Source organism: Bufo bufo, chromosome 11 (genome assembly GCF_905171765.1).
Source record: "Bufo bufo chromosome 11, aBufBuf1.1, whole genome shotgun sequence".
Taxonomy (NCBI): domain Eukaryota; kingdom Metazoa; phylum Chordata; class Amphibia; order Anura; family Bufonidae; genus Bufo; species Bufo bufo.
The window spans coordinates 796,662-817,605 of record NC_053399.1 but is presented as its reverse complement, the minus strand read 5'-3'; the positions used below and the strand labels follow the sequence as shown (position 1 = coordinate 817,605).

The following is a 20,944-nucleotide window of genomic DNA, read 5'->3' as shown; positions in this document are numbered from 1 at the left end:
CCCTATATCCATCTCATACATACGTCACACTGACTCTATATCCATCTCATACATACGTTACACTGACCCTATATCCATCTCATACATATGTAACACTGACCCTATATCCATCTCATACATATGTCACACTGACCCTATATCCATCTCATACATACGTCACACTGACTCTATATCCATCTCATACATATGTGACACTGACCCTATATCCATCTCATACATATATAACACTGACCCTATATCCATCTCATACATATGTAACACTGACCCTATATCCATCTCATACATATGTAACACTGACCTATATCCATCTCATACATATGTCACACTGACCCTATATCCATCTCATACATATGTGACACTGACCCTATATCCATCTCATACATACGTCACACTGACCCTATATCCATCTCATACATACGTCACACTGACTCTATATCCATCTCATACATACGTTACACTGACCCTATATCCATCTCATACATATATAACACTGACCCTATATCCATCTCATACATATGTCACACTGACCCTATATCCATCTCATACATATGTAACACTGACCTATATCCATCTCATACATATGTCACACTGACCCTATATCCATCTCATACATATGTCACACTGACTCTATATCCATCTCATACATATGTGACACTGACCCTATATAATCTTAGCTGTACTGTAATCACTCGTTCTGTACAGTGATGGAAAAAGTATGTGTCTTTCTAGAGAGGTGGATCTGATCGTGGAGGTGGCACATCCCTCCATAACCAGAACATATGGAGAACGCTTCCTATGTGCGGCACACTTACTAGTAGGTGGTTCATTCAGCTGCTCTGGGACATGAGGCTTACTTTTTATATCATATGTTTCCCATTGTATAATTTATTTCTATTGTCTATTTCTAGTTGAGTGTCCATCCTGGGGGAGCTGAGGTCAGCAGGTGACCAGACTGGGTCTCTTTATCACTAGGGAGACCAGTGTAATCGATAATCATCTGTAAACACCTCTTCTCCTCGGATTTAGGCATTTGGGTTTAGATATGAGGGATCAGGGAGACCCCCTATGATGAATGAGCAGATTCTGTGTTTTGGAGGCAGTAGGTACATTGTCCTCTCCTATTTCGCCAGGTTGGATCCCCCACAGCTTTAGCTGATGAAGAAACTGAAAGAAGACTTAGGAGAAGAGCCAAGCTGTCTGGTTATACACTGTATATTCCCAGTGGAGCATTGTGGGGTGGAGAAGACATCATGAAAATGGCAGCTAGAGAAACACTTAGGGTAAGTTTTCTACAGACATAGGTTAGGATAGCAAGAACTTGTCCACATTGCCATGGAAGAACAGTTTTCAACCATGTATAATGTATTAGGAGGTAACGGCTAAATGAATGAGCAAGTAGCGTTGCAGCAGGGGTGGAAGTGAAGGGCACACAACCCTAACCCTTTCTCTGGTGGTAGAAGATGGTTCAACTGCAGACCTCATGATATAGGTCCACTGAGAGCAGCAAAATTGTGTGAGCATCTGTAGGATCATCAACTCATAGTAGAGAAGAAGATGGCCATGCCTCGAGTGCTACCCGACATCAAAATAAACAGCCACATGGCTGAGCAACTTACCAAATTATGTTGTGCTGCTCATGAAAACACCTAATTTAAGAGTTTAGATCTGATGACCGGCATCAGACTAGAGCGGCACTCTCTTGAAGTGGAAATTCCACTCGAGGTCCTGTATCAGCAGTAGATAAAAAGGGGAAAAACTGGGCAGATCGAGGGATGTTGAAGTCCAATCGTTTTTTGTAATTACCAAATCATATAAAGTGATGCAATTTACCAGCAAAATTATAGTGCTATTTAAAAAGTGCATCTACCACGGTAGCAGCCAGGTGGCGGGCACTTCACCGCCACCTTATGGTGTCCCCTCATTCTCCAATAACTTCAACACATATTCACCAGACGGTGGTCAACAAGAGATGATCTGATGAAGGACAATGACCTGTTTTCTTGATTAATTTTTTCAGGGCCTGAAAATTACAATGACTAAACACCCAAAAAGCTTTAAACTAGAAGGCAAGTTGGCAGAAGCAGATCTCTCAACCATCCGGGAACGCACTGTCTTATATGAAGGGCCTACACGGTCCCTGTGTGAAATGGCTCCTAATAACGTCAACACAATGGCAGCTGCCTCATTGGCTGCCCACAACCTGGGATTTGACAAGGTCATTGGGGTATTGGTGGCAGATCCCAGGTAAGGTCACAGGATCAGATTGGACCACTATTTATTTTTTAGGAAAAAATGTTTAATGGTGACCAGCACTACATCACTACATCCACTAGTACAGACTCAGCCATCACTATGGAGTCATTAGAGCGCTGCCTCCTCCTCTCTATATCCACTAGTACAGACTCAGCCATCACTATGGAGTCATTAGAGCGCTGCCTCCTCCTCACTACATCCACTAGTACAGACTCAGCCATCACTATGGAGTCATTAGAGCGCTGCCTCCTCCTCACTACATCCACTAGTACAGACTCAGCCATCACTATGGAGTCATTAGAGTGCTGCCTCCTCCTCACTATATCCACTAGTACAGATTCAGCCATCACTATGGAGTCATTAGAGCGCTGCCTCCTCCTCTCTATATCCACTAATACAGACTCAGCCGTCACTATGGAGTCATTAGAGCGCTGCCTCCTCCTCTCTATATCCACTAGTACAGACTCAGCCGTCACTATGGAGTCATTAGAGCGCTGCCTCCTCCTCTCTATATCCACTAGTACAGACTCAGCCATCACTATGGAGTCATTAGAGCGCTGCCTCCTCCTCTCTATATCCACTAGTACAGACTCAGCCGTCACTATGGAGTCATTAGAGCGCTGCCTCCTCCTCACTACATCCACTAGTACAGATTCAGCCATCACTATGGAGTCATTAGAGTGCTGCCTCCTCCTCACTATATCCACTAGTACAGATTCAGCCATCACTATGGAGTCATTAGAGCGCTGCCTCCTCCTCTCTATATCCACTAATACAGACTCAGCCGTCACTATGGAGTCATTAGAGCGCTGCCTCCTCCTCTCTATATCCACTAGTACAGACTCAGCCGTCACTATGGAGTCATTAGAGCGCTGCCTCCTCCTCTCTATATCCACTAGTACAGACTCAGCCATCACTATGGAGTCATTAGAGCGCTGCCTCCTCCTCTCTATATCCACTAGTACAGACTCAGCCGTCACTATGGAGTCATTAGAGCGCTGCCTCCTCCTCTCTATATCCACTAGTACAGACTCAGCCATCACTATGGAGTCATTAGAGCGCTGCCTCCTCCTCACTACATCCACTAGTACAGACTCAGCCATCACTATGGAGTCATTAGAGCGCTGCCTCCTCCTCTCTATATCCACTAGTACAGACTCAGCTATCACTATGGAGTCATTAGAGCGCTGCCTCCTCCTCTCTATATCCACTAGTACAGACTCAGCCGTCACTATGGAGTCATTAGAGTGCTGCCTCCTCCTCTCTATATCCACTAGTACAGACTCAGCTATCACTATGGAGTCATTAGAGCGCTGCCTCCTCCTCTCTATATCCACTAGTACAGACTCAGCCGTCACTATGGAGTCATTAGAGTGCTGCCTCCTCCTCTCTATATCCACTAGTACAGACTCAGCCGTCACTATGGAGTCATTAGAGCGCTGCCTCCTCCTCACTACATCCACTAGTACAGACTCAGCCATCACTATGGAGTCATTAGAGCGCTGCCTCCTCCTCACTACATCCACTAGTACAGACTCAGCTATCACTATGGAGTCATTAGAGCGCTGCCTCCTCCTCACTACATCCACTAGTACAGACTCAGCCGTCACTATGGAGTCATTAGAGCGCTGCCTCCTCCTCACTACATCCACTAGTACAGACTCAGCCATCACTATGGAGTCATTAGAGCGCTGCCTCCTCCTCTCTATATCCACTAGTACAGACTCAGCCGTCACTATGGAGTCATTAGAGTGCTGCCTCCTCCTCTCTATATCCACTAGTACAGACTCAGCCGTCACTATGGAGTCATTAGAGCGCTGCCTCCTCCTCTCTATATCCACTAGTACAGACTCAGCCGTCACTATGGAGTCATTAGAGCGCTGCCTCCTCCTCTCTATATCCACTAGTACAGACTCAGCCATCACTATGGAGTCATTAGAGCGCTGCCTCCTCCTCACTACATCCACTAGTACAGACTCAGCCATCACTATGGAGTCATTAGAGCGCTGCCTCCTCCTCTCTATATCCACTAGTACAGACTCAGCTATCACTATGGAGTCATTAGAGTGCTGCCTCCTCCTCTCTATATCCACTAGTACAGACTCAGCCGTCACTATGGAGTCATTAGAGTGCTGCCTCCTCCTCTCTATATCCACTAGTACAGACTCAGCCGTCACTATGGAGTCATTAGAGCGCTGCCTCCTCCTCTCTATATCCACTAGTACAGACTCAGCCGTCACTATGGAGTCATTAGAGTGCTGCCTCCTCCTCACTATATCCACTAGTACAGACTCAGCCGTCACTATGGAGTCATTAGAGCGCTGCCTCCTCCTCTCTATATCCACTAGTACAGACTCAGCCGTCACTATGGAGTCATTAGAGCGCTGCCTCCTCCTCTCTATATCCACTAGTACAGACTCAGCTATCTCTATGGAGTCATTAGAGTGCTGCCTCCTCCTCTCTATATCCACTAGTACAGACTCAGCCGTCACTATGGAGTCATTACAGCGCTGCCTCCTCCTCTCTATATCCACTAGTACAGACTCAGCCGTCACTATGGAGTCATTAGAGCGCTGCCTCCTCCTCTCTATATCCACTAGTACAGACTCAGCCATCACTATGGAGTCATTAGAGTGCTGCCTCCTCCTCTCTATATCCACTAGTGCAGACTCAGCCGTCACTATGGAGTCATTAGAGCGCTGCCTCCTCCTCTCTATATCCACTAGTACAGACTCAGCCGTCACTATGGAGTCATTAGAGCGCTGCCTCCTCCTCTCTATATCCACTAGTACAGACTCAGCCATCACTATGGAGTCATTAGAGTGCTGCCTCCTCCTCTCTATATCCACTAGTACAGACTCAGCCGTCACTATGGAGTCATTAGAGCGCTGCCTCCTCCTCTCTATATCCACTAGTACAGACTCAGCCGTCACTATGGAGTCATTAGAGCGCTGCCTCCTCCTCTCTATATCCACTAGTACAGACTCAGCCGTCACTATGGAGTCATTAGAGCGCTGCCCCCTCCTCTCTATATCCACTAGTACAGACTCAGCCGTCACTATGGAGTCATTAGAGTGCTGCCTCCTCCTCTCTATATCCACTAGTACAGACTCAGCCGTCACTATGGAGTCATTAGAGCGCTGCCTCCTCCTCTCTATATCCACTAGTACAGACTCAGCCGTCACTATGGAGTCATTACAGCGCTGCCTCCTCCTCTCTATATCCACTAGTACAGACTCAGCCGTCACTATGGAGTCATTAGAGTGCTGCCTCCTCCTCTCTATATCCACTAGTACAGACTCAGCTATCACTATGGAGTCATTAGAGCGCTGCCTCCTCCTCACTACATCCACTAGTACAGACTCAGCCGTCACTATGGAGTCATTAGAGCGCTGCCTCCTCCTCTCTATATCCACTAGTACAGACTCAGCCGTCACTATGGAGTCATTAGAGCGCTGCCTCCTCCTCTCTATATCCACTAGTACAGACTCAGCCGTCACTATGGAGTCATTAGAGCGCTGCCTCCTCCTCTCTATATCCACTAGTACAGACTCAGCCGGCACTATGGAGTCATTAGAGCGCTGCCTCCTCCTCTCTATATCCACTAGTACAGATTCAGCCATCACTATGGAGTCATTAGAGTGCTGCCTCCTCCTCTCTATATCCACTAGTACAGACTCAGCCGTCACTATGGAGTCATTAGAGTGCTGCCTCCTCCCCTCTATATCCACTAGTACAGACTCAGCCATCACTATGGAGTCATTAGAGTGCTGCCTCCTCCTCTCTATATCCACTAGTACAGACTCAGCCGTCACTATGGAGTCATTAGAGCGCTGCCTCCTCCTCACTACATCCACTAGTACAGACTCAGCCGTCACTATGGAGTCATTAGAGCGCTGCCTCCTCCTCTCTATATCCACTAGTACAGACTCAGCCGTCACTATGGAGTCATTAGAGCGCTGCCTCCTCCTCTCTATATCCACTAGTACAGACTCAGCCATCACTATGGAGTCATTAGAGCGCTGCCTCCTCCTCACTACATCCACTAGTACAGACTCAGCCATCACTATGGAGTCATTAGAGCGCTGCCTCCTCCTCTCTATATCCACTAGTACAGACTCAGCTATCACTATGGAGTCATTAGAGTGCTGCCTCCTCCTCTCTATATCCACTAGTACAGACTCAGCCGTCACTATGGAGTCATTAGAGTGCTGCCTCCTCCTCTCTATATCCACTAGTACAGACTCAGCCGTCACTATGGAGTCATTAGAGCGCTGCCTCCTCCTCTCTATATCCACTAGTACAGACTCAGCCGTCACTATGGAGTCATTAGAGTGCTGCCTCCTCCTCACTATATCCACTAGTACAGACTCAGCCGTCACTATGGAGTCATTAGAGCGCTGCCTCCTCCTCTCTATATCCACTAGTACAGACTCAGCCGTCACTATGGAGTCATTAGAGCGCTGCCTCCTCCTCTCTATATCCACTAGTACAGACTCAGCTATCTCTATGGAGTCATTAGAGTGCTGCCTCCTCCTCTCTATATCCACTAGTACAGACTCAGCCGTCACTATGGAGTCATTACAGCGCTGCCTCCTCCTCTCTATATCCACTAGTACAGACTCAGCCGTCACTATGGAGTCATTAGAGCGCTGCCTCCTCCTCTCTATATCTACTAGTACAGACTCAGCCATCACTATGGAGTCATTAGAGTGCTGCCTCCTCCTCTCTATATCCACTAGTGCAGACTCAGCCGTCACTATGGAGTCATTAGAGCGCTGCCTCCTCCTCTCTATATCCACTAGTACAGACTCAGCCGTCACTATGGAGTCATTAGAGTGCTGCCTCCTCCTCTCTATATCCACTAGTACAGACTCAGCCGTCACTATGGAGTCATTACAGCGCTGCCTCCTCCTCACTATATCCACTAGTACAGACTCAGCCGTCACTATGGAGTCATTACAGCGCTGCCTCCTCCTCTCTATATCCACTAGTACAGACTCAGCCGTCACTATGGAGTCATTAGAGTGCTGCCTCCTCCTCACTATATCCACTAGTACAGACTCAGCCGTCACTATGGAGTCATTAGAGTGCTGCCTCCTCCTCTCTATATCCACTAGTACAGACTCAGCCGTCACTATGGAGTCATTAGAGCGCTGCCTCCTCCTCTCTATATCCACTAGTACAGACTCAGCCGTCACTATGGAGTCATTAGAGTGCTGCCTCCTCCTCACTACATCCACTAGTACAGACTCAGCCGTCACTATGGAGTCATTAGAGCGCTGCCTCCTCCTCTCTATATCCACTAGTACAGACTCAGCTATCACTATGGAGTCATTAGAGCGCTGCCTCCTCCTCACTACATCCACTAGTACAGACTCAGCCGTCACTATGGAGTCATTAGAGCGCTGCCTCCTCCTCTCTATATCCACTAGTACAGACTCAGCCGTCACTATGGAGTCATTAGAGCGCTGCCTCCTCCTCTCTATATCCACTAGTACAGACTCAGCCGTCACTATGGAGTCATTAGAGCGCTGCCTCCTCCTCTCTATATCCACTAGTACAGACTCAGCCGTCACTATGGAGTCATTAGAGCGCTGCCTCCTCCTCTCTATATCCACTAGTACAGACTCAGCCGTCACTATGGAGTCATTAGAGCGCTGCCTCCTCCTCTCTATATCCACTAGTACAGACTCAGCCATTACTATGGAGTCATTAGAGCGCTGCCTCCTCCTCTCTACATCCACTAGTACAGACTCAGCCATCACTATGGAGTCATTAGAGCGCTGCCTCCTCCTCACTACATCCACTAGTACAGACTCAGCCGTCACTATGGAGTCATTAGAGTGCTGCCTCCTCCTCTCTATATCCACTAGTACAGACTCAGCCGTCACTATGGAGTCATTAGAGCGCTGCCTCCTCCTCTCTATATCCACTAGTACAGACTCAGCCGTCACTATGGAGTCATTAGAGCGCTGCCTCCTCCTCTCTATATCCACTAGTACAGACTCAGCCATCACTATGGAGTCATTAGAGCGCTGCCTCCTCCTCTCTATATCCACTAGTACAGACTCAGCCGTCACTATGGAGTCATTAGAGCGCTGCCTCCTCCTCTCTATATCCACTAGTACAGACTCAGCCGTCACTATGGAGTCATTAGAGCGCTGCCTCCTCCTCTCTATATCCACTAGTACAGACTCAGCCATCACTATGGAGTCATTAGAGCGCTGCCTCCTCCTCTCTACATCCACTAGTACAGACTCAGCCATCACTATGGAGTCATTAGAGCGCTGCCTCCTCCTCACTACATCCACTAGTACAGACTCAGCCGTCACTATGGAGTCATTAGAGTGCTGCCTCCTCCTCTCTATATCCACTAGTACAGACTCAGCCGTCACTATGGAGTCATTAGAGCGCTGCCTCCTCCTCTCTATATCCACTAGTACAGACTCAGCCGTCACTATGGAGTCATTAGAGCGCTGCCTCCTCCTCTCTATATCCACTAGTACAGACTCAGCTATCACTATGGAGTCATTAGAGTGCTGCCTCCTCCTCTCTATATCCACTAGTACAGACTCAGCCGTCACTATGGAGTCATTAGAGCGCTGCCTCCTCCTCTCTATATCCACTAGTACAGACTCAGCCGTCACTATGGAGTCATTAGAGCGCTGCCTCCTCCTCTCTATATCCACTAGTACAGACTCAGCCGTCACTATGGAGTCATTAGAGCGCTGCCTCCTCCTCTCTATATCCACTAGTACAGACTCAGCCATCACTATGGAGTCATTAGAGCGCTGCCTCCTCCTCTCTATATCCACTAGTACAGACTCAGCCGTCACTATGGAGTCATTAGAGCGCTGCCTCCTCCTCTCTATATCCACTAGTACAGACTCAGCCATCACTATGGAGTCATTAGAGTGCTGCCTCCTCCTCTCTATATCCACTAGTACAGACTCAGCCGTCACTATGGAGTCATTAGAGTGCTGCCTCCTCCTCTCTATATCCACTAGTACAGACTCAGCCGTCACTATGGAGTCATTAGAGCGCTGCCTCCTCCTCACTATATCCACTAGTACAGACTCAGCCGTCACTATGGAGTCATTAGAGCGCTGCCTCCTCCTCTCTATATCCACTAATACAGACTCAGCCGTCACTATGGAGTCATTAGAGCGCTGCCTCCTCCTCTCTATATCCACTAATACAGACTCAGCCGTCACTATGGAGTCATTAGAGCGCTGCCTCCTCCTCACTACATCCACTAGTACAGACTCAGCCGTCACTATGGAGTCATTAGAGTGCTGCCTCCTCCTCTCTATATCCACTAGTACAGACTCAGCCGTCACTATGGAGTCATTAGAGTGCTGCCTCCTCCTCTCTATATCCACTAGTACAGACTCAGCCGTCACTATGGAGTCATTAGAGTGCTGCCTCCTCCTCTCTATATCCACTAGTACAGACTCAGCCATCACTATGGAGTCATTAGAGCGCTGCCTCCTCCTCTCTATATCCACTAGTACAGACTCAGCCATCACTATGGAGTCATTAGAGCGCTGCCTCCTCCTCTCTATATCCACTAGTACAGACTCAGCCGTCACTATGGAGTCATTAGAGTGCTGCCTCCTCCTCTCTACATCCACTAGTACAGACTCAGCCGTCACTATGGAGTCATTAGAGTGCTGCCTCCTCCTCTCTATATCCACTAGTACAGACTCAGCCGTCACTATGGAGTCATTAGAGCGCTGCCTCCTCCTCTCTATATCCACTAGTACAGACTCAGCCGTCACTATGGAGTCATTAGAGCGCTGCCCCCTCCTCTCTACATCCACTAGTACAGACTCAGCCGTCACTATGGAGTCATTAGAGCGCTGCCTCCTCCTCTCTATATCCACTAGTACAGACTCAGCCGTCACTATGGAGTCATTAGAGCGCTGCCTCCTCCTCTCTATATCCACTAGTACAGACTCAGCCATCACTATGGAGTCATTAGAGCGCTGCCTCCTCCTCTCTATATCCACTAGTACAGACTCAGCCATCACTATGGAGTCATTAGAGTGCTGCCTCCTCCTCTCTATATCCACTAGTACAGACTCAGCCGTCACTATGGAGTCATTAGAGCGCTGCCTCCTCCTCTCTATATCCACTAGTACAGACTCAGCCGTCACTATGGAGTCATTAGAGTGCTGCCTCCTCCTCTCTATATCCACTAGTACAGACTCAGCCGTCACTATGGAGTCATTAGAGTGCTGCCTCCTCCTCTCTATATCCACTAGTACAGACTCAGCCGTCACTATGGAGTCATTAGAGCGCTGCCTCCTCCTCTCTATATCCACTAGTACAGACTCAGCTATCACTATGGAGTCATTAGAGCGCTGCCTCCTCCTCTCTATATCCACTAGTACAGACTCAGCCGTCACTATGGAGTCATTAGAGTGCTGCCTCCTCCTCTCTATATCCACTAGTACAGACTCAGCCGTCACTATGGAGTCATTAGAGCGCTGCCTCCTCCTCACTACATCCACTAGTACAGACTCAGCCATCACTATGGAGTCATTAGAGTGCTGCCTTCTCCTCTCTATATCCACTAGTACAGACTCAGCCGTCACTATGGAGTCATTAGAGTGCTGCCTCCTCCTCTCTATATCCACTAGTACAGACTCAGCCGTCACTATGGAGTCATTAGAGCGCTGCCTCCTCCTCACTACATCCACTAGTACAGACTCAGCCGTCACTATGGAGTTATTAGAGCGCTGCCTCCTCCTCTCTATATCCACTAGTACAGACTCAGCCATCACTATGGAGTCATTAGAGTGCTGCCTCCTCCTCTCTATATCCACTAGTACAGACTCAGCCGTCACTATGGAGTCATTAGAGCGCTGCCTCCTCCTCTCTATATCCACTAGTACAGACTCAGCCATCACTATGGAGTCATTAGAGCGCTGCCTCCTCCTCTCTATATCCACTAGTACAGACTCAGCCATCACTATGGAGTCATTAGAGCGCTGCCTCCTCCTCTCTATATCCACTAGTACAGACTCAGCCGTCACTATGGAGTCATTAGAGCGCTGCCTCCTCCTCTCTATATCCACTAGTACAGACTCAGCTATCACTATGGAGTCATTAGAGCGCTGCCTCCTCCTCTCTATATCCACTAGTACAGACTCAGCCGTCACTATGGAGTCATTAGAGTGCTGCCTCCTCCTCTCTATATCCACTAGTACAGACTCAGCCGTCACTATGGAGTCATTAGAGCGCTGCCTCCTCCTCACTACATCCACTAGTACAGACTCAGCCATCACTATGGAGTCATTAGAGTGCTGCCTTCTCCTCTCTATATCCACTAGTACAGACTCAGCCGTCACTATGGAGTCATTAGAGTGCTGCCTCCTCCTCTCTATATCCACTAGTACAGACTCAGCCGTCACTATGGAGTCATTAGAGCGCTGCCTCCTCCTCACTACATCCACTAGTACAGACTCAGCCGTCACTATGGAGTTATTAGAGCGCTGCCTCCTCCTCTCTATATCCACTAGTACAGACTCAGCCATCACTATGGAGTCATTAGAGTGCTGCCTCCTCCTCTCTATATCCACTAGTACAGACTCAGCCATCACTATGGAGTCATTAGAGCGCTGCCTCCTCCTCACTACATCCACTAGTACAGACTCAGCCGTCACTATGGAGTCATTAGAGTGCTGCCTTCTCCTCTCTATATCCACTAGTACAGACTCAGCCATCACTATGGAGTCATTAGAGTGCTGCCTCCTCCTCTCTATATCCACTAGTACAGACTCAGCCGTCACTATGGAGTCATTAGAGTGCTGCCTCCTCCTCTCTATATCCACTAGTACAGACTCAGCCGTCACTATGAAGTCATTAGAGTGCTGCCTCCTCCTCTCTATATCCACTAGTACAGACTCAGCCGTCACTATGGAGTCATTAGAGCGCTGCCTCCTCCTCACTACATCCACTAGTACAGACTCAGCCGTCACTATGAAGTCATTAGAGTGCTGCCTCCTCCTCACTATATCCACTAGTACAGACTCAGCCATCACTATGGAGTCATTAGAGCGCTGCCTCCTCCTCACTACATCCACTAGTACAGACTCAGCCGTCACTATGGAGTCATTAGAGTGCTGCCTCCTCCTCTCTATATCCACTAGTACAGACTCAGCCGTCACTATGGAGTCATTAGAGCGCTGCCTCCTCCTCACTACATCCACTAGTACAGACTCAGCCGTCACTATGAAGTCATTAGAGTGCTGCCTCCTCCTCACTATATCCACTAGTACAGACTCAGCCATCACTATGGAGTCATTAGAGCGCTGCCTCCTCCTCACTATATCCACTAGTACAGACTGAGCCATCACTATGGAGTCATTAGAGCGCTGCCTCCTCCTCACTACATCCACTAGTACAGACTCAGCCGTCACTATGGAGTCATTAGAGTGCTGCCTCCTCCTCTCTATATCCACTAGTACAGACTCAGCCGTCACTATGGAGTCATTAGAGCGCTGCCTCCTCCTCTCTATATCCACTAGTACAGACTCAGCCGTCACTATGGAGTCATTAGAGCGCTGCCTCCTCCTCTCTATATCCACTAGTACAGACTCAGCCGTCACTATGGAGTCATTAGAGCGCTGCCTCCTCCTCTCTATATCCACTAGTACAGACTCAGCCGTCACTATGGAGTCATTAGAGCGCTGCCTCCTCCTCTCTATATCCACTAGTACAGACTCAGCCATCACTATGGAGTCATTAGAGCGCTGCCTCCTCCTCTCTACATCCACTAGTACAGACTCAGCCGTCACTATGGAGTCATTAGAGCGCTGCCTCCTCCTCTCTATATCCACTAGTACAGACTCAGCCGTCACTATGGAGTCATTAGAGCGCTGCCTCCTCCTCTCTATATCCACTAGTACAGACTCAGCCGTCACTATGGAGTCATTAGAGCGCTGCCTCCTCCTCTCTATATCCACTAGTACAGACTCAGCCATCACTATGGAGTCATTAGAGCGCTGCCTCCTCCTCTCTATATCCACTAGTACAGACTCAGCCGTCACTATGGAGTCATTAGAGCGCTGCCTCCTCCTCTCTATATCCACTAGTACAGACTCAGCCATCACTATGGAGTCATTAGAGTGCTGCCTCCTCCTCTCTATATCCACTAGTACAGACTCAGCCGTCACTATGGAGTCATTAGAGTGCTGCCTCCTCCTCACTATATCCACTAGTACAGACTCAGCCGTCACTATGGAGTCATTAGAGCGCTGCCTCCTCCTCTCTATATCCACTAATACAGACTCAGCCGTCACTATGGAGTCATTAGAGCGCTGCCTCCTCCTCTCTATATCCACTAATACAGACTCAGCCGTCACTATGGAGTCATTAGAGCGCTGCCTCCTCCTCACTACATCCACTAGTACAGACTCAGCCGTCACTATGGAGTCATTAGAGTGCTGCCTCCTCCTCTCTATATCCACTAGTACAGACTCAGCCGTCACTATGGAGTCATTAGAGTGCTGCCTCCTCCTCTCTATATCCACTAGTACAGACTCAGCCGTCACTATGGAGTCATTAGAGTGCTGCCTCCTCCTCTCTATATCCACTAGTACAGACTCAGCCATCACTATGGAGTCATTAGAGCGCTGCCTCCTCCTCTCTATATCCACTAGTACAGACTCAGCCATCACTATGGAGTCATTAGAGCGCTGCCTCCTCCTCTCTATATCCACTAGTACAGACTCAGCCGTCACTATGGAGTCATTAGAGCGCTGCCTCCTCCTCTCTATATCCACTAGTACAGACTCAGCCGTCACTATGGAGTCATTAGAGCGCTGCCTCCTCCTCTCTATATCCACTAGTACAGACTCAGCCATCACTATGGAGTCATTAGAGCGCTGCCTCCTCCTCTCTATATCCACTAGTACAGACTCAGCCATCACTATGGAGTCATTAGAGTGCTGCCTCCTCCTCTCTATATCCACTAGTACAGACTCAGCCGTCACTATGGAGTCATTAGAGCGCTGCCTCCTCCTCTCTATATCCACTAGTACAGACTCAGCCGTCACTATGGAGTCATTAGAGTGCTGCCTCCTCCTCTCTATATCCACTAGTACAGACTCAGCCGTCACTATGGAGTCATTAGAGTGCTGCCTCCTCCTCTCTATATCCACTAGTACAGACTCAGCCGTCACTATGGAGTCATTAGAGCGCTGCCTCCTCCTCTCTATATCCACTAGTACAGACTCAGCTATCACTATGGAGTCATTAGAGCGCTGCCTCCTCCTCTCTATATCCACTAGTACAGACTCAGCCGTCACTATGGAGTCATTAGAGTGCTGCCTCCTCCTCTCTATATCCACTAGTACAGACTCAGCCGTCACTATGGAGTCATTAGAGCGCTCCCTCCTCCTCACTACATCCACTAGTACAGACTCAGCCATCACTATGGAATCATTAGAGTGCTGCCTTCTCCTCTCTATATCCACTAGTACAGACTCAGCCGTCACTATGGAGTCATTAGAGTGCTGCCTCCTCCTCTCTATATCCACTAGTACAGACTCAGCCGTCACTATGGAGTCATTAGAGCGCTGCCTCCTCCTCACTACATCCACTAGTACAGACTCAGCCGTCACTATGGAGTTATTAGAGCGCTGCCTCCTCCTCTCTATATCCACTAGTACAGACTCAGCCATCACTATGGAGTCATTAGAGCGCTGCCTCCTCCTCACTACATCCACTAGTACAGACTCAGCCGTCACTATGGAGTCATTAGAGTGCTGCCTTCTCCTCTCTATATCCACTAGTACAGACTCAGCCATCACTATGGAGTCATTAGAGTGCTGCCTCCTCCTCTCTATATCCACTAGTACAGACTCAGCCGTCACTATGGAGTCATTAGAGTGCTGCCTCCTCCTCTCTATATCCACTAGTACAGACTCAGCCGTCACTATGGAGTCATTAGAGTGCTGCCTCCTCCTCTCTATATCCACTAGTACAGACTCAGCCGTCACTATGGAGTCATTAGAGCGCTGCCTCCTCCTCACTACATCCACTAGTACAGACTCAGCCGTCACTATGAAGTCATTAGAGTGCTGCCTCCTCCTCACTATATCCACTAGTACAGACTCAGCCATCACTATGGAGTCATTAGAGCGCTGCCTCCTCCTCACTACATCCACTAGTACAGACTCAGCCGTCACTATGGAGTCATTAGAGTGCTGCCTCCTCCTCTCTATATCCACTAGTACAGACTCAGCCGTCACTATGGAGTCATTAGAGCGCTGCCTCCTCCTCACTACATCCACTAGTACAGACTCAGCCGTCACTATGAAGTCATTAGAGTGCTGCCTCCTCCTCACTATATCCACTAGTACAGACTCAGCCATCACTATGGAGTCATTAGAGCGCTGCCTCCTCCTCACTATATCCACTAGTACAGACTGAGCCATCACTATGGAGTCATTAGAGCGCTGCCTCCTCCTCACTACATCCACTAGTACAGACTCAGCCGTCACTATGGAGTCATTAGAGTGCTGCCTCCTCCTCTCTATATCCACTAGTACAGACTCAGCCGTCACTATGGAGTCATTAGAGCGCTGCCTCCTCCTCACTACATCCACTAGTACAGACTCAGCCGTCACTATGAAGTCATTAGAGTGCTGCCTCCTCCTCACTATATCCACTAGTACAGACTCAGCCATCACTATGGAGTCATTAGAGCGCTGCCTCCTCCTCACTACATCCACTAGTACAGACTCAGCCGTCACTATGGAGTCATTAGAGCGCTGCCTCCTCCTCTCTATATCCACTAGTACAGACTCAGCCGTCACTATGGAGTCATTAGAGCGCTGCCTCCTCCTCTCTATATCCACTAGTACAGACTCAGCCGTCACTATGGAGTCATTAGAGCGCTGCCTCCTCCTCTCTATATCCACTAGTACAGACTCAGCCGTCACTATGGAGTCATTAGAGCGCTGCCTCCTCCTCTCTACATCCACTAGTACAGACTCAGCCGTCACTATGGAGTCATTAGAGCGCTGCCTCCTCCTCACTACATCCACTAGTACAGACTCAGCCGTCACTATGAAGTCATTAGAGTGCTGCCTCCTCACTATATCCACTAGTACAGACTCAGCCATCACTATGGAGTCATTAGAGCGCTGCCTCCTCCTCACTATATCCACTAGTACAGACTGAGCCATCACTATGGAGTCATTAGAGCGCTGCCTCCTCCTCACTACATCCACTAGTACAGACTCAGCCGTCACTATGGAGTCATTAGAGCGCTGCCTCCTCCTCTCTATATCCACTAGTACAGACTCAGCCGTCACTATGGAGTCATTAGAGCGCTGCCTCCTCCTCTCTATATCCACTAGTACAGACTCAGCCGTCACTATGGAGTAACTAGAGCGCTGCCTCCTCCTCTCTATATCCACTAGTACAGACTCAGCCGTCACTATGGAGTCATTAGAGCGCTGCCTCCTCCTCTCTATATCCACTAGTACAGACTCAGCCGTCACTATGGAGTCATTAGAGCGCTGCCTCCTCCTCTCTATATCCACTAGTACAGACTCAGCCGTCACTATGGAGTCATTAGAGCGCTGCCTCCTCCTCTCTATATCCACTAGTACAGACTCAGCTATCACTATGGAGTCATTAGAGCGCTGCCTTCTCCTCTCTATATCCACTAGTACAGACTCAGCCGTCACTATGGAGTCATTAGAGCGCTGCCTCCTCCTCACTACATCCACTAGTACAGACTCAGCCGTCACTATGGAGTCATTAGAGAGCTGCCTCCTCCTCTCTATATCCACTAGTACAGACTCAGCCGTCACTATGAAGTCATTAGAGCGCTGCCTCCTCCTCTCTATATCCACTAGTACAGACTCAGCCGTCACTATGGAGTAACTAGAGCGCTGCCTCCTCATCGCTGCCGATACTGGCACAGACTTACCCTTCGCTCAGGTGAGCATGGTCCCTCCACGTAGAGTCCATTATCTGCTGCTGTGTCAGAAGCAGGCAGAGTTGTGTGCTGGGGGTGCAGTGCTTCGGACTACATACCTACAGAGGAGGAAGTACAGGTGACATTGTAGACCAGACTACTGATCTAACCTGAGTACACACAGGATGATGAATATATATACTATACCCTATGCTGGTTATGGAAGATTTAAGGAGTACACCATAGTGCAGCACGTGTTTCTTCTCCCTAGTATCCCTGACTGGCATCTGGTGGACATTGAGGTGACTGGAGAAACAAATGGGACAACTGGTCAAGTGTTCAGTGTTACAACAAGACGCCGTAACCCAGCGGCACCAGGAGCGGTGACAGGAACTGCCACCTTTGGGTCATTCTGGAGCAGCATACTGGGTGAGAGCTTCTTGTACTCATCTTCCTAGCCCAAATGAGTTGTCTGTATGTGCATTTTGAAAAACCTGGATAGGGGCACTTTCCAAACCGAGAAAAGGACTTGATGTCCATCAACTTCCCTTCATCTAGGAGGACACTAAGGATCCATTTCCACAGACAGATGACCCGCCTCGCAGGGCTCTCTCCATCACAGAGTAGGACACATTCTCTCATATGAAAATGCTCTTCCAGGCCCAACCTTACATCCCTGCTATAGCAGGTGGTGAGGGCTGTGGCCCAGTTGGCGGTAATATAATGCTGTATTAGTACCAGTCAATAGTGGTAACGGGGGCGTGTCGCTTGTAAACTCACTGGGCTTTTTACTGCGAGGCTATTTCTGAGCTTTTTAGAGCTGGTGGGGTTTATTTTAGTAGTTATATAGCGCCATCGTCTGTAGGATGCCAGACACATCAGGGGTGAATGCATACCAACCTGGGCACTTGCAGAGCTTACGGTCATTGAGCAGCAGAAGAAGGAGGAGCGATACCAGTAGCCATGACTGGTCCCCATACAGTGGACCGAACTGCACCACTCACAAACTGATAGCTCTGGCGGCACATGTAAATGAGCGGGGGTCCTACACCAGGGACCCCTCCGATCAGCTGTTTGAGAAGACTCCTGTGAGCCCCGCGGTCTTCTCCCTGATCACAGAGAACAGCGCCGTACATTGTATAGTGGCCGTGCTCGGTATAGCACTCAGCTCTATTCTTCTCTATGGGACTGTCCTCAGGATCGGTCATCAGTATCTGATGGGTGGGGGTCCTACACCAGGGACCCCTCCGATCAGCTGTTTGAGAAGACTCCTGTGAGCCCCGCGGTCTTCTCCCTGATCACAGAGAACAGCGCCGTACATTGTATAGTGGCCGTGCTCGGTATAGCACTCAGCTCTATTCTTCTCTATGGGACTGTCCTCAGGATCGGTCATCAGTATCTGATGGGTGGGGGTCCTACACCCAGGACCCTCCGATCAGCTGTTTGAGAAGACTCCTGTGAGCCCCGCGGTCTTCTCCCTGATCACTGCGCCGTACATTGTATAGTGGCCGTGCTCGGTATAGCACTCAGCTCTATTCTTCTCTATGGGACTGTCCTCAGGATCGGTCATCAGTATCTGATGGGTGGGGGTCCTACACCCGGGACCCCTCCGATCAGCTGTTTGAGAAGACTCCTGTGAGCCCCGCAGTCTTCTCCCTGATCACCGAGCACAGCGCCGTACATTGTATAGTGGCCGTGCTCGGTATAGCACTCAGCTCCATTCTCTTCTATGGGACTGTCCTCAGGATCGGTCATCAGTATCTGATGGGTGGGGTCCTACACCCGGGACCCTCCGATCAGCTGTATGAGAAGACTCCTGTGAGCCCCGTGGTCTTTTCCCTGATCACCGAGCACAGCGCCGTACATTGTATAGTGGCCGTGCTCGGTATAGCACTCAGCTCCATTCTCTTCTATGGGACTGTCCTCAGGATCGGTCATCAGTATCTGATGGGTGGGGTCCTACACCCGGGACCCCTCCGATCAGCTGTTTGAGAAGACTCCTGTGAGCCCCGTGGTCTTTTCCCTGATCACCGAGCACAGCGCCGTACATTGTATAGTGGCCGTGCTCGGTATAGCGCTCAGCTCCAGTCACTTCTATAGGACTGCCCTCAGGATCGGTCATCAGTATCTGATGGGTGGGGTCCTACACCCAGGACCCCTCTGATCAGCTGTTTGAGAAGACTCCTGTGAGCCCCATAGTCTTCTCCCTGATCACTGCGCCGTACATTGTATAGTGGCCATGCTCGGTATCGCACTCATCTCCATTCTCTTCTATAGGACTGTTCTCAGGATCGGTCATCAGTATCTTATGGGTGGAGGTCCTACACCCGGGACCCCTCCGATCAGCTGTTTGAGAAGACTCCTGTGAGCCCCGCAGTCTTCTCCCTGATCACCGAGCACAGCGCCGTACATTGTATAGTGGCCGTGCTCGGTATAGCACTCAGCTCCATTCTCTTCTATGGGACTGTCCTCAGGATCGGTCATCAGTATCTGATGGGTGGGGGTCCTACACCCAGGACCCTCCGATCAGCTGTTTGAGAAGACTCCTGTGAGCCCCGCGGTCTTCTCAGTGGTCACCGAGCACAGCGCCGTACATTGTATAGTGGCCGTGCTCGGTATAGCACTCAGCTCCATTCTCTTCTATGGGACTGTCCTCAGGATCGGTCATCAGTATCTGATGGGTGGGGTCCTACACCCGGGATCCCTCCGATCAGCTGTTTGAGAAGACTCCTGTGAGCCCCGCGGTCTTCTCAGTGGTCACCCAGCACAGCGCCGTACATTGTATAGTGGCCGTGCTCGGTATAGCACTCAGCTCCATTCTCTTCTATGGGACTGTCCTCAGGATCGGTCATCAGTATCTGATGGGTGGGGTCCTACACCCGGGACCCTCCGATCAGCTGTTTGAGAAGACTCCTGTGAGCCCCATGGTCTTCTCCCTGATCACCGAGCACAGCGCCGTACATGGTATAGTGGCCGTGCTCGGTATAGCACTCAGCTCCATTCTCTTCTATAGGACTGCCCTCAGGATCGGTCATCAGTATCTGATGGGTGGGGGTCCTACACCCGGGACCCCTCGATCAGCTGTTTGAGAAGACTCCTGTGAGCCCCATGGTCTTCTTCCTGATCACAGAGAACAGCGCCGTACATTGTATAGTGGCCGTGCTCGGTATTGCACTCATCTCCATTCTATTGTATAGGACTGTCCTCAGGATCGGTCATCAGTATCTGATGGGTGGGGGTCCTACACCCAGGACCCCCCGATCAGCTGTTTGAGAAGACTCCTGTGAGCCCCGTGGTCACAGAGCACAGCGCCGTACATTGTATAGTGGCCGTGCTCGGTATAGCACTCAGCTCCATTCTCTTCTATGGGACTGTCCTCAGGATCGGTCATCAGTATCTGATGGGTGGGGTCCTACACCCGGGATCCCTCCGATCAGCTGTTTGAGAAGACTCCTGTGAGCCCCGCGGTCTTCTCAGTGGTCACCCAGCACAGCGCCGTACATTGTATAGTGGCCGTGCTCGGTATAGCACTCAGCTCCATTCTCTTCTATGGGACTGTCCTCAGGATCGGTCATCAGTATCTGATGGGTGGGGTCCTACACCCGGGACCCTCCGATCAGCTGTTTGAGAAGACTCCTGTGAGCCCCATGGTCTTCTCCCTGATCACCGAGCACAGCGCCGTACATGGTATAGTGGCCGTGCTCGGTATAGCACTCAGCTCCATTCTCTTCTATAGGACTGCCCTCA

At 49.7% G+C, this 20,944-nt stretch overlaps 2 protein-coding genes across 5 annotated transcripts in view; one reads left to right on the top strand and one right to left on the bottom strand.

Moving 5' to 3' along the window:
• LOC120982092 (C-X-C chemokine receptor type 6-like) overlaps positions 1–20,944 on the bottom strand; it is a 318,496-nt gene that overhangs the window by 195,788 nt on the left and 101,764 nt on the right. The gene's annotated exons all lie outside the window — the stretch shown is intronic.
• ASPDH (aspartate dehydrogenase domain containing) overlaps positions 1–20,944 on the top strand; it is a 128,998-nt gene that overhangs the window by 104,476 nt on the left and 3,578 nt on the right. For 2 of the 3 annotated variants that reach the window (XM_040412038.1, XM_040412041.1), the window contains exons 4-7: positions 730–814; positions 1,131–1,280; positions 2,018–2,244; positions 17,469–17,626. In XM_040412038.1, the coding sequence (XP_040267972.1) occupies positions 730–814; positions 1,131–1,280; positions 2,018–2,244; positions 17,469–17,626 (620 nt within the window). The remainder of the gene's footprint in view (positions 1–729; positions 815–1,130; positions 1,281–2,017; positions 2,245–17,468; positions 17,627–20,944) is intronic. The other variant, XM_040412039.1, reaches the window with a different exon arrangement.